Genomic DNA, 15,450 nt, shown 5'->3' on the forward strand with positions numbered 1-15,450 from the left:
AGAAGGGGGAGACAGAGGAAGAGAGAAGAAAAGTATGTGAGAGAGGGAAAGTATGAGAGAGTGTACAGGGGTAGAAACAGTACAGAGAATGAATACCCCCTCCTTCCTCCTCTCTCTCTGAGGGATGAATAATAACCGCAGCTCAAAGATCTCCTCCCTCGTATTTCAAAGCCAAGAAAGGAGGTGGGAATTTCTGCCTGGCCAGGGTGTGCATTGACACACACACACACACACACACACACACACACACACACACACACACACACACACACACACACACACACACACACACACACACACACACACACACACACACACACACACACACACACACACACACACACACACACACACACACACACACACAGCTAGCCTGAAGCATATAAATCAGATATCTATGGAGAGGGTTGTTAAAGACCCACATCTGAAGCACAGACAGACATACTTCCAACATGAACACTCTGAGGACAAGTCAGAAGCAGAAAGTGAAATATTGAGCTGTGGGAGTCATTTGGGACTAAGACACACACCCACCCACCCCCACACCCAAACACAAAGGGGGCAGGAGAAAGACAGAGACAGAGGTTGCAGGTTGATACTGCGGTATGATTTCAGTGTCATTCCCCCACTTAGGGAGATGGTGGATGTCTTGTGTGTTATGATAGCGAGCCACAAGAAAGCAGGGGAGGCTAGAGATATAACACCATGAATAACTAGAAGTGCTTCCCAATCCCTACTTCCATTTACCACAGCTGGTGCCAAATTAACACATTTAACAGCCTGTGTTTGGAACAGATGAAAAATGTGTGTGTGAGGGTGAAGGCACAAGTGTATAGTGTGTTGTGTGGGAGTCCGTGTGCATAATAGCAATGGATCAGGGCAAAGAGAAGGGGGGGAGATGAGCGGGGACGGAAATAGACGGAGAGATAGGTAGTCGGGAAGAAAGTGATAGAGATGAGAGAGGAAAAAAGAACACCAGAGTGTGAAAGCAGTACAAGAGAAAGGGACAGCAAGATATTGAGAAAAGGAGAGAGAGAGAGGAGGAGAGAAAGAGGTGCTTTGGCTGCTGCCCTGGGCCCTCTCTCTAAGCCCTGTTTAGGAGGCTTTGGAGCTCAGAGAGAAATAATCCCCCACTCAAACACACACAGCCGAGTCACACACAAACAGAGCTCAGACGCACACACAGCCTAGATAAACCACGAAAAGCCAAGATGTGCACACACACAGAGTCTAAACACACAAACAGACCCTATATACACAAAGTGTGTGTGTGTGAGTGAGTGAGTGAGTGAGTGAGTGAGTGAGTGAGTGAGTGAGTGAGTGACACTATAGATTCACAGCCATGAAACATACACAAACACACACCCACACTTTGGCTGTCTGATCGGTGTAGCTCCCCTACAGTAGAGCATAGCGACATCACCACAGCACCGTGACAAGCACTTTGCACACTCTATCGCTTCACAGAGGAGGGAGCGAGGGGAGGGGAGGGGAGGGAGGGAGAATATGAGCCAAAGGGAAGAAGTGGGGTGGAGGGTGGGGGTGCAGTGGAGCAGAGAGAGAGAAGGAGCTAATGAAGGAATAGGCACTAGGGAGATAGAGCAGGTAAGGAGGGAGGTAGAAGACGAGAGTGATTTATTTATCTCATTCTCTCTGTTCTCTAGGAAGGCAACGAGAGGGAGAGTGAAGGAGTGGAGGAACGAGAGATAAGTAGAGAGGGAATGGAGATGCAGGAGAGGTTGAGAGAAAGAAGAACAAAGAGATGTGAGGGCTAGAGTAGTGGGAGAAGGACAGAGAGGAAGAAGGAGGGAAGAAGGAGGGAGAGAGTGAAATAAGAGAGGAGAGCGGAGGGTTAACGGATAGCGGTCTGGGGTTAGCGCAGGATGCAGTTTGTCATCTTCATCAGCTGACAGCGGGCGCAGAGGGAGGGAAGGAATGGGGGATGGAGGGATGAATGGGTGGGAGGGGAAGGGGGAGGGGTGACTCAGAGCCTTTGAGAAATGTTGACCCTGTATTTGACCCGCATCTCTTTCTACATCGCCGCGACAACACGCGGAGCCGCCGCAGATAATCACTTACTAACCCAGACCTGTCAATCACACCATCCCCCTGGGAGGAGGGGAGGAGAGTCTTTTAATTTTAAAAACTCATTATCTAACCAGTCACAAAGTTAAACAAAAGAGACGGAGGGACAGAGAGAGGGACAGATTGAGGGACAGATTGAGGGACAGAGAGAGGGACAGAGAGAGGGACAGAGAGAGGGACAGATTGAGGGACAGAGAGAGGGACAGATTGAGGGACAGAGAGAGGGACAGAGAGAGGGACAGATTGAGGGACAGAGAGAGGGACAGATTGAGGGACAGAGAGAGGGACCGAAAGAGGGAAAGATTGAGGGACAGAGAGAGGGAGAGATTGAGGGATAGAGAGAGGGACAGATTGAGGGACAGAGAGAGGGACAGAAAGAGGGAGAGATTGAGGGACAGAGAGAGGGAGAGATTGAGGGACAGAGAGAGGGAGAGATTGAGGGACAGAGAGAGGGAGAGATTGAGGGATAGAGAGAGGGACAGATTGAGGGACAGAGAGAGGGACAGAAAGAGGGAGAGATTGAGGGACAGAGAGAAAGAGAGATTGAGGGACAGAGAGAGGGACAGATTGAGGGACAGAGAGAGGGACAGATTGAGGGACAGAGAGAGGGACAGAGAGAGGGACAGATTGAGGGACAGAGAGAGGGACCGAAAGAGGGAGAGATTGAGGGACAGAGAGAGGGAGAGATTGAGGGACAGAGAGAGGGAGAGATTGAGGGACAGAGAGAGGGAGAGATTGAGGGACAGAGAGAGGGACAGATTGAGGGACAGAGAGAGGGACCGAAAGAGGGAGAGATTGAGGGACAGAGAGAAGGAGAGATTGAGGGACAGAGAGAAGGAGAGATTGAGGGACAGAGAGAGGGAGGGACAGAGAGAGGGAGAGAGGGAGGGACAGAGAGAGGGAAAGAGGGAGGGACAGAGAGAGGGAGAGATTGAGGGACAGAGAGAGAGACAGAGAGGGAGAGAGAGAGAGAGAGGGACAGATTGAGGGACAGAGAGAGGGACAGATTGAGGGACAGAGAGAGGGACAGAGAGAGGGAGAGATTGAGGGACAGAGAGAAAGAGAGATTGAGGGACAGAAAGAGGGAGAGATTGAGGGACAGAGAGAGGGACAGATTGAGGGACAGAGAGAGGGACAGATTGAGGGACAGAGAGAGGGACAGATTGAGGGACAGAGAGAGGGAGAGATTGAGGGACAGAAAGAGGGAGAGATTGAGGGACAGAGAGAGGGACAGATTGAGGGACAGAGAGAGGGACAGAAAGAGGGAGAGATTGAGGGACAGAGAGAAGGAGAGATTGAGGAACAGAGAGAAGGAGAGATTGAGGGACAGAGAGAGGGAGGGACAGAGAGAGGGAGAGAGGGATGTACAGAGAGAGGGAGAGATTGAGGGACAGAGAGAGAGACAGAGAGGGAGAGAGAGAGAGAGAGAGGACAGAGAGAGGGACAGATTGAGGGACAGAGAGAGGGACAGATTGAGGGACAGATTGAGGGACAGAGAGGGACAGAGAGAGGGACAGAGAGAGGGACAGAGAGAGGGACAGATTGAGGGAGAGAGGGAGGGAGAGATTGAGGGACAGAGAGAGGGAGAGATTGAGGGACAGAGAGAGGGAGAGATTGAGGGACAGAGGGTGGGAGAGATTGAGGTAGAGAGAGAGAAGTAGGGAAGAAAGAATGGAGGTAGAGAATGAGGGAGAAAGGGACGGAGAGGTGGAACTTTTACCATCAGGGCTGTTACAGTGACCGTATTGCCGCCACACCAGCGGTCATTAGTCATGACCGCATTCAAATTCCACGTGACCATTGAGTCACGGCAACTGCGCTCTGTAAATAAATGGCACTGATGGGCGTTAGTAGTATTTGCAAACACACACAAACAAATACACTCCTCCAGGAACTAAAAATCACAGTTGGGAGAGTAAAACTAATTTACTAATTTAAGTGTTCAAACACAAACACACAGTTTGCCTAAGGCACAAAGCTCTGTGCTCTTTAGAATCTGAATCTTTCAGCAGTCTATTTATAAAGGCAGAGAAAGGGAGAGGGGTGTTTGAGGGCAATGGAAAGAAGGAAAGATAGAGGGACAGAGAGATAAAGTTGAAGTAGAGGTATCGGGATGAGATTCAATTTACATAATATGTACATCCACTTTTCAATTTACATTAGCAACGGGAATGTCACGAGCTGAGAGAGGGTTCGAGTGATGTTCTCGCTTCGAAGCTCAAATGTACCGTAAATGTCACAGGTAGCCAGTAGGTTAATGGCCCTGCTACACTACAGCCATCGAGCGTCCGGCCTTCATCCATTGAGGAGATGCTTCCTTTGAAATGAATAAAAGCTGCTATACGTTGCGCTCGTGATGCATCGCATCCAATTGCAGCGTCCAAGCTCAAGGATCGCTATTGTTCAATTCTTGATGGCTGACGCGTGCGTTCACTCTAGCATTCTAGTGAATATGCATATGGCCTCTACTATACACCACTGGTTATTTTACTGACATTGATGAAGTCAAGAAGCTACTAGCTAGCAGAAACTCTAGCTAGCTAGCTACATTGACGATGTTTACAATGTAAACAAAAACAACTTAAAGGATCATTTAGCACAACCACTAGCAACAATTCAATGAGTAGCTTTGTGAAAACTGGACCAAAGCTACTGTATTTATGCATAGTCGATGAAATCTATTAAAGCTGCTCTTCCACTCTGCCCTCAAACAGCATGCTCTGTGTAGCAGGTAGAAAATGACTGATGGCGCTGCGACACGTGTAGTGTAACTGAAGTGGACGTATGTAAACCATTCAAATAGCTAGCTATGCAAGCACCTTTTCATGCATCTCCCATATTACAGTCTTGATTAATGCAACAAAACCATAAAACAATCTTGAAAATTGCAACAATTCACAAGCATGGTGTATTTTCTCGTCCATGCACAAATTTAACTGCAAGACAATAACACAGCCAAAGTGGCACAGCTGGTAGCTAACTAACGTTAGCTAACAACATTTGCGTCATCAAGTAACTTCCAGCATAGCAAAAATTACAATTGTAACCCTCTCATATAAATATCAAGTAACATTATCATACAGTGTCATACATACGATACAGAGCTACAGTACCAGTCCACAGTAACATTATCATACAGTGTCATACATACGATACAGAGCTACAGTACCAGTCCACAGTAACATTATCATACAGTGTCATACATACGATACAGAGCTACAGTACCAGTCCACAGTAACATTATCATACAGTGTCATACATACGATACAGAGCTACAGTACCAGTCCACAGTAACATTATCATACAGTGTCATACATACGATACAGAGCTACAGTACCAGTCCACAGTAACATTATCATACAGTGTCATACATACGATACAGAGCTACAGTACCAGTCCACAGTAACATTATCATACAGTGTCATACATACGATACAGAGCTACATACGATACAGAGAGCTACAGTACCAGTCCACAGTAACATTATCATACAGTGTCATACATACGATACAGAGCTACAGTACCAGTCCACAGTAACATTATCATACAGTGTCATACATACGATAGTCAGAGCATTATCAGTACCAGTCCACAGTAACATTATCATACAGTGTCATACATACGATACAGAGCTACAGTACCAGTCCACAGTAACATTATCATACAGTGTCATACATACGATACAGAGCTACAGTACCAGTCCACAGTAACATTATCATACAGTGTCATACATACGATACAGAGCTACAGTACCAGTCCACAGTAACATTATCATACAGTGTCATACATACGACAGAGCTGTACCAGTCCACAGTAACATTATCATACAGTGTCATACAGAGAGCTACAGTACCAGTCCACAGTAACATTATCATACAGTGTCATACATACGATACAGAGCTACAGTACCAGTCCACAGTAACATTATCATACAGTGTCATACATACGATACAGAGCTACAGTACCAGTCCACAGTAACATTATCATACAGTGTCATACATACGATACAGAGCTACAGTACCAGTCCACAGTAACATTATCATACAGTGTCATACATACGATACAGAGCTACAGTACCAGTCCACAGTAACATTATCATACAGTGTCATACATACGATACAGAGCTACAGTACCAAAGTAGGTGTGTCCAAAGTTTGGACACACCTACTCATTCAAGGATTTTGCTTTAGTTTTACTATTACTACATTGTAGAATAACAGTGAAGACATCAAACTATGGAATCATGTAGTAACCAAAGAAGTGTTAAACAAATCCAAATATTTTATATTTCAGATTCTTCAAAGTAGTCAACATTTGCCTTGATGACAGATTTGCACACTCTTGGCATTCTCCCAACCAGCTTCACCTGGAATGCTTTTCCAAAACTCCTCCTCCATGCTTCACGGTGGGAACTACACATGCAGAGATCATCCGTTCACCTACTCCACGTCTCACAAAGACATGGTGGTTGGACCCAAAATTTGGGCTCATCAGACCAAAGGACAGATTTCCACCGGTCTAATGTCCATTGCTCGGGTTTCAATGCCCAAGCAAGTCTCTTCTTCTTATTGGTGTCCTTTAGTAGAGGTGTCTTTGCAGCAATTTGACCATGATGGCCTGATTGATGCAGCCTCCTCTGAACAGTTGATGTTGAGATGTGTCTGTTACTTGATCTCTGTGAAACATTTAATTGGGCTGCAAATTCTGAGGCTGGTAACTCTAATGAACTTATCCTCTGCAGCAGAGGTAACTCTGGGTCTTCTTTTCCTGTGGCGGTCCTCATGACAGCCAGTTTCACCATAGCGCTTGATGGTTTTTGCGACTGCACTTAACTTTCAAAGTTCTTGAGATTTTCCGGATTAAATGAACTTGTCTTAAAGTAACGGACTGTCATTTATCTTTGCTTACTTGAGATGTCTTGGCATAATATGGACACGGTCTTTTACCAAATAGGGCTATCTTCTGTATACCACCCCTACCTTGTCACAACTGATTGTCTCAAATAAATTAAGAATTAAAGAAATTGCACAAATTAACAAGGCACACCTGTTAATTGAAATGCATTCCAGACTGCCTCATGAAGCTGGTTGAGAGAATTTCAAGAGTGTGCAGAGCTGTCATCAAGACAAAGGGTGGCTATATATTTTTATTTATTTATTTGTTTAACACTTTTTTGTTTACTACATGATTCCCTATGCATTATTTCATAGTTGTGATGTCTTACCTATTATTCTACAATGTAGAACATAGTAAAAATAAAGAAAAACCCTGGAATGAGTAGGTGTGTCCAAACGTTTGACTGGTACTGGTAGGTAGTAAGCTAAACAGAATGTTTTTATCCTCCTCACAAACTAACTTACTCTCTAAGTTAGACAGCTAGTTAGCTGAATCACAGCTAGATTTCTTTTCAGCCTACCATAGAACAAACCATGCCTCATTGAATCAAATACATGAAAATAAGCAAATTGCGACTAAAAATGTTAATTCACTGGGCAGTTAATGCTTGCGTTCCTGCTTGCTTTTGAATTTAATTCAATTATGGTGTTCTGAGATTCCCTTAAAGTTACAGCATCAACTTCTGAGATATGGTCTTTCACTGCAATTTCTGACCAAAACTCAATACAACAAGTCACTAATATTAAGAAATGCCTATACATTTCAGCTGTTTGAAAAACATTGCTCTGTCATTTATACTGTAGGAGTGATGGGCTCAACGAGACAATTCCTGTTTACACTGCCCTGCTTTGAGAGGGGCAACTGTCAGGCAAGTGTTGTCGGCGACCTCTGGGGGTAACGGTCGAGATATGAAAAGTGTGCATGTTTACATTACACTAAAACTGCATCCTGACCTCAGGATTTTTTTATACCTCTGGAGAATCTCCTTAAACTCTTGTCAATGTATTTAAAAAAAGGCCTAAAAATGTGACAGGAGGATAGGAGTGGAAGCCAAATGTGTGACTGGACATACACTAGGGATGGAACCAGACATGCTTAAAATGCTGAAAAAGACACACACTGTCTCGACAATGACAATCTCTGGTTCGTCTGTGTGTGTCTTACCTGTTGATGAGGGGGAACAGAGACACCAGGAGATAAACAGATGGATACCACTTCAACGGCTTTATCTCCTCAGCCAAAGACACCTGGAGAAACAGAGATAGCGTTTAAATAAATACTTCACACACATACTATTTCAGAGGAGTGATAGATAAAGTCGAGATTTTGTATCAAGAGGAGACTGACAGTTGGCCATTTCCTATGGGAAAGAGAAAGAGAGAGCCATCTCCCTGGCAACATCAAAAGTGCCAACACAAGAGGTTCTGTCTCGTGTCAGCACCACCTGGTGTTTCACATACGTGTGCACGCGCACACACACACACACACACACACACACACACACACACACACACACACACACACACACACACACACACACACACACACACACACACACACACACACACACACACACACACACACACACACACACACACACACACACACACACACACACACACACACACAGTTTTGTATCGCTATACTTGTGGGGACCAAATAATTGATTCCCGTCCAAAAACCTATTTTCCGTAACTCCTAACCCTAAATCTAACCCTAACCTAACCATAACCTTAACCCATACCTAACCCTAAACTGAATTCTAACCCTAATTGCAACCCTGACCCTAAACCTAACCCCTAAGCCTAAAATAGCATTTTTCCTCATGGGGAACATGCAAAATGTCCCCACTTGTCCCAATTTTCTTTGTGAGGACTTCTGGTACCCACAAGGATAGTTAAACAAAACACTACACACACACACACACACACACACACACTGTTGTGTTACTTTGTGAGAGATCAGACAGGGAGAAAAGGTGTGTGAAAGGTGTGGGTAAGACAAAAACAAACAGAATCTATGTTTGTTTATACTTAGTTTAGCTGTATATGTGCGCCAATTGTTTTGGTGTTTCCACGTGAACTAAATGCAGAGAAGCAGAGATCATCTGACAAGGAATTTTAAATGACACCGCCAATCAAATCAGATAAATGAAATGAACATGATTAAAACAAACAAAATAACGATTTCATGAATTGTAAACTTTAATATAAATGGCAAGGGGTTGGAAGTTCTGTGGTGGAAAGCTTTGAGACTTCAGATGAGAGAAAGTCTAGATTTTGGATCCACAGGAGACTGACACAGTTGGCCAAATCTTATGGGAAAGTGAGAGAGAGAGATAAAAATAGAGAGAGAGCACCATCTCCCTGCCCGACATCAAAAGTGGCAACACAAGAGGTTCTGTCTCGTGTCAGCACCACCTGGTGTTTCACATATATGTACACGCACACACGCACACGCACACACACACACACACACACACACACACACACACACACACACACACACACACACACACACACACACACACACACACACACACACACAGGAGAAAGGGAGTTGTATGTGTGTGCAAATTGTTCCTTTAATGAAAAATCTGTGTTTCCAGGTGAACTAAATACAAAGAAGTAGAGACACTTTTGACCAGATCGGACAAGGAATTTTAAATTACACAGCCTATAAAATCAAATAAATGCAATTAATAAGATTCTAACAAAAAAATGACATTATTTAATGAATTCTAAACTTTGCTATAAATGGTAACGGTTTGGAAGTTCCCTGGTGGAAAGCTTTGACAGTCCGTTATTCAATTCCCGGTAGACTGAGGACTGTAGCTGCCGGAAGTAGACAGGGCTCACAATCGATTTGCTGCTGAATTGCTTTTTTTCTCCTAAGTACGCGGGGAGTCTGGCCAGCGCCCCTCCTCTCTCTATTTCTCTCTCTCTCTCCATCCACACACACACACACACACACACACACACACACACACACACACACACACACACACACACACACACACACACACACACACACACACACACACACACACACACACACACACACACACACACACACACACACACACACTCCCTCCACCACGAGACAGACCCACGAGCCTCCAGACTCTTCCAACCAGGCAAAAAATTAATTACTCACTAGACAGATCCCAAGGCGTGCTCGCGCTAACGCACGCCTTTTAAACAATTCAAATGAAAATCACGAGAGCCCCCCGGTGGTATTTGATCTCGCCTGTGTGTGTGTGATCTCGTTGGTGGGGGATTTTGGAGAAAAAGCTTCTAAGCTCCCACAGCGTTGTGGTACATTTTCTGCATAAATAAATGGAATGCGGGTTTAGCTGTTTAGGGATCGATTCAATCAGATCCGCTTTAGCCAACATCCGCATAGCCGTTGTTTAGACGGTGTCGGAACTTTGTTAGAGCCGTCAAATCTACAAGTGGCTCCTGGCATTATACCTAAAGCGGACATTGCCAATGGCTGCATGGAGTCGCATTAACAGAAATCCCATGCAGCCTTGTTAACAAGTTGAAACACTGGAATGTGAGATGTATGCTACACCTCAATTAGGATGATAGACGTAATCTACACCTCAATTAGGATGACAGACGTAATCTACACCTCAATTAGAATGACAGACGTAATCTACACCTCAATTAGGATGACAGACGTAATCTACACCTCAGTTAGGATGACAGACGTAATCTACACCTCCGCTAGGATGACAGACGTAATCTACACCTCCGCTAGGATGACAGACGTAATCTACACCTCCGCTAGGATGACAGACGTAATCTACACCTCCGCTAGGATGACAGGCGTAATCTACACCTCCGCTAGGATGACAGGCGTAATCTACACCTCCGTTAGGATGACAGGCGTAATCTACACCTCCGTTAGGATGACAGGCGTAATCTACACCTCCGTTAGGATGACAGGCGTAATCTACACCTCCGTTAGGATGACAGGCGTAATCTACACCTCCGTTAGGATGACAGGCGTAATCTACACCTCCGTTAGGATGACAGGCGTAATCTACACCTCCGTTAGGATGACAGGCGTAATCTACACCTCCGTTAGGATGACAGGCGTAACCTCCGTTAGGATGACACCTCCGTCCGTTAGGATGACAGGCGTAATCTACACCTCCGTTAGGATGACAGGCGGCGTAATCTACACCTCCGTTAGGATGACAGGCGTAATCTACACCTCCGTTAGGATGACAGGCGTAATCTACACCTCCGTTAGGATGACAGGCGTAATCTACACCTCCGTTAGGATGACAGGCGTAATCTACACCTCCGTTAGGATGACAGGCGTAATCTACACCTCCGTTAGGATGACAGGCGTAATCTACACCTCCGTTAGGATGACAGATGACAGGCGTAATCTACACCTCCGTTAGTTAGATGACAGGCGTAATCTACACAGGCTCCACCTCCGTTAGGATGACAGGCGTAATCTACACCTCCGTTAGGATGACAGGCGTAATCTACACCTCCGTTAGGATGACAGGCGTAATCCGTTACACCTCCGTTAGGATGACAGGCGTAATCTACACCTCCGTTAGGATGACAGGCGTAATCTACACCTCCGTTAGGATGACAGGCGTAATCTACACCTCCGTTAGGATGACAGGCGTAATCTACACCTCCGTTAGGATGACAGGCGTAATCTACACCTCCATTAGGATGACAGGCGTAATCTACACCTCCGTTAGGATGACAGGCGTAATCTACACCTCCATTAGGATGATAAAACCCCTTATTTAGTTTAATAATTTTTACATTTTAGCATAATTACAGTGCCTTGCGAAAGTATTCGGCCCCCTTGAACTTTGCGACCTTTTGCCACATTTCACGCTTCAAACATAAAGATATAAAACTGTATTTTTTTGTGAAGAATCAACAACAAGTGGGACACAATCATGAAGTGGAACGACATTTATTGGATATTTCAAACTTTTTGTAAGAAATCAAAAACTGAAAAATTGGGCGTGCAAAATTATTCAGCCCCTTTACTTTCAGTGCAGCAAACTCTCTCCAGAAGTTCAGTGAGGATCTCTGAATGATCCAATGTTGACCTAAATGACTAATGATGATAAATACAATCCACCTGTGTGTAATCAAGTCTCCTTATAAATGCACCTGCACTGTGATAGTCTCAGAGGTCCGTTAAAAGCGCAGAGAGCATCATGAAGAACAAGGAACACACCAGGCAGGTCCGAGATACTGTTGTGAAGAAGTTTAAAGCCGGATTTGGATACAAAAAGATTTCCCAAGCTTTAAACATCCCAAGGAGCACTGTGCAAGCGATAATATTGAAATGGAAGGAGTATCAGACCACTGCAAATCTACCAAGACCTGGCCGTCCCTCTAAACTTTCAGCTCATACAAGGAGAGGACTGATCAGAGATGCAGCCAAGAGGCCCTTGATCACTCTAGATGAACTGCAGAGATCTACAGCTGAGGTGGGAGACTCTGTCCATAGGACAACAATCAGTCATATATTGCACAAATCTGGCCTTTATGGAAGAGTGGCAAGAAGAAAGCCATTTCTTAAAGATATCCATAAAAAGTGTTGTTTAAAGTTTGCCACAAGCCACCTGGGAGACACACCAAACATGTGGAAGAAGGTGCTCTGGTCAGATGAAACCAAAATTGAACTTTTTGGCAACAATGCAAAACGTTATGTTTGGCGTAAAAGCAACACAGCTCATCACCCTGAACACACCATCCCCACTGTCAAACATGGTGGTGGCAGCATCATGGTTTGGGCCTGCTTTTCTTCAGCAGGGACAGGGAAGATGGTTAAAATTGATGGGAAGATGGATGGAGCCAAATACAGGACCATTCTGGAAGAAAACCTGATGGAGTCTGCAAAAGACCTGAGACTGGGACGGAGATTTGTCTTCCAACAAGAGAATGATCCAAAACATAAAGCAAAATCTACAATGGAATGGTTAAAAAATAAACATATCCAGGTGTTAGAATGGCCAAGTCAAAGTCCAGACCTGAATCCAATCGAGAATCTGTGGAAAGAACTGAAAACTGCTGTTCACAAATGCTCTCCATCCAACCTCACTGAGCTCGAGCTGTTTTGCAAGGAGGAATGGGAAAAAATGTCAGTCTCTCGATGTGCAAAACTGATAGAGACATACCCCAAGCGACTTACAGCTGTAATAGCAGCAAAAGGTGGCGCTACAAAGTATTAACTTAAGGGGGCTGAATAATTTTGCACGCCCAATTTTTCAGTTTTTGATTTGTTAAAAAAGTTTGAAATATCCAATAAATGTTGTTCCACTTCATGATGGTGTCCCACTTGTTGATTCTTCACAAAAAAATACAGTTTTATATCTTTATGTTTGAAGCCTGAAATGTGTCAAAAGTTCAAGGGGGCCGAATACTTTCGCAAGGCACTGTATATCGATACAGCCTACACTTTCTCCTTCCGCACTTCTAGCAGGAGTAGGCGGGTGTGGCTTCGTGACAATGATTGCAAGCGCAGCTACACACCAATTTGACTACTCCAACGCAGTTCCACCTCCGACATGCCAAAACATCCGCTATGCGGGTGTCTGTTATCACCGGGTAACGCTTGATCTGATTGAAAACAGGCAACTTAGTCAATGTGAAAAATGTGCGCTGACCCTGGTGACCGACCTTAACATATGGGGCTAGGCATCTCTGTCTCTACTCCCCACTCTACCTGACACTGTCTCAGGCATGACCAACTAATCCTAAACCCAGAGGTCTTGTTGTGCTGGAGCACACACACACACACATTACCATGAGAAAGACGAAGGAGGTGATACTCCACCAACCACAACACCACCTAGGTTTTTAAATCAAACACCAGGACTAAGTAGAATACTACACAATGTTTGTGTTAAAAGATCTTCCATGTATGTGGTGTTTTTAATCACAGCTCTCGCGTGTCAGAGGCCTGGTGCTCCTCGGGAGCGGAGGATAATGAAACAGTAATTATGCGCATGGCTGAGAGTCTGATGGCCCTCCGTTAATGACACACATTAGCCACAGTAATGGGTAAATCCATTTGAATTCAATCACTTTTTGATAGCACCCCTTTTGATTTGAACGAAACCTTCCATACATATTTGCCCGTTGCAGAAGTGATCAGAAAGTGGCTTTTTGGACCTGAATGACAAAACATTAAAGAGATGGAAGTGCTCAAAGTTGACCCATTTTGCATACCCCACCATACCGTAAAACATCCATGTCTTCATCACAGGAACATATACACGGTAGAGATTGATATAATAACATTTGAAAGTCAAATTTGAATTGTATTCCCTTTTTAGTACATTTATCAGCCAAATCCTGACACCCACCAAGACTCTAGAGCATATTGTCTCAACCGATGGAGGCCAAAACACAAACACCAACGATTATGTAAAGTATGGTCTAAGCTACAACATGTGCAAATATGCATTGTTAGATAATTGACATTAAAAGGTAAAACAATGTCATAACTTGTATTAACATTTTTTGTTGAGAAATTGTACCATATTTTGGCCACCTGTGTGTCAGCTTCAAAATGATATCAAATTCAACCGTTTATCTTTTCCAGTGATGAAGACATGGATGTCTCATGGTAGGACGGGGGATGCAAAATGGATCCACTTTGAGCACCTCTATCTCCTGAAGGTTTTGTCATTCAGGTCCAAAAAGGCACTTTCTGAACACTTCTTCCATGGGCAAACATGTCTGGAAGGGTGCTGTCAGAAAATGATTGAATTCAAATAGATTGACCCTAATAAGAGCTTCTCTCGCTCTACCACACATGGAGCACAGAGAGCCAATGTAATGACGCACAGAAGAAGAACTGGGCCGTTCGCATTACCCTCTGTAGTGCCTTGCGGTCAGAGGCCGAGCAGTTGCCATACCAGGCAGTGATGCAACCAGTCAGGATGATCTCGACGGTGCAGCTGTAGAACCTTTTGAGGACCCATGCCAAATCTTTTCAGTCCCCTGAGGGGGAATAGGTTTGGTTGTGACCTCTTCACAACTGTCTTGGTGTGCTTGGACCATGTTAGTTTGTTGGTGATGTAGACACCAAGGAACTTGAAGCTCTCAACCTGCTTCACTGCAGCCCCGTCAATGAGAATGGGGCCTGCGCGGTCCTCTTTTTCCTGTAGTCCACAATCATCTCCTTTGTCTTGATCACGTTGAAGGGAGAGGTTGTTGTCCTGGCACCACACGGCTAGGTCTCTGACCTCCTACCTATAGGCTGTCTTGTCATTGATCAGGCCTCCCACTGTTGCGTTGTCTGCAAACTTAATGATGGTGTTGGAGTCGTGCCTGGCCTTGCAGTCGTGGGTGAACAGGGAGTACAGGATGGGACTGAACACGCACCCCTGAGGGGCCCCCGTGATGAGGATCAGCGTGGCGGATATGTTGTTACCTACCCTTACCACCTGGTGGTGCCCGTCAG

General features: G+C 44.8%; 1 protein-coding gene across 3 annotated transcripts in view; it reads right to left on the reverse strand.

Annotated features, from left to right (window-relative positions):
- Positions 1 to 15,450, reverse strand: part of si:dkey-100n23.5 (cyclic AMP receptor-like protein A) — a 117,109-nt gene that overhangs the window by 44,179 nt on the left and 57,480 nt on the right. For all 3 annotated transcript variants that reach the window (XM_046364775.1, XM_046364783.1, XM_046364793.1), the window contains exon 11: positions 8,146 to 8,228. In XM_046364775.1, the coding sequence (XP_046220731.1) occupies positions 8,146 to 8,228 (83 nt within the window). The remainder of the gene's footprint in view (positions 1 to 8,145; positions 8,229 to 15,450) is intronic.

The sequence above is a fragment of the Oncorhynchus gorbuscha genome, linkage group LG01 (genome assembly GCF_021184085.1).
Source record: "Oncorhynchus gorbuscha isolate QuinsamMale2020 ecotype Even-year linkage group LG01, OgorEven_v1.0, whole genome shotgun sequence".
In the NCBI taxonomy this organism is placed as follows: domain Eukaryota; kingdom Metazoa; phylum Chordata; class Actinopteri; order Salmoniformes; family Salmonidae; genus Oncorhynchus; species Oncorhynchus gorbuscha.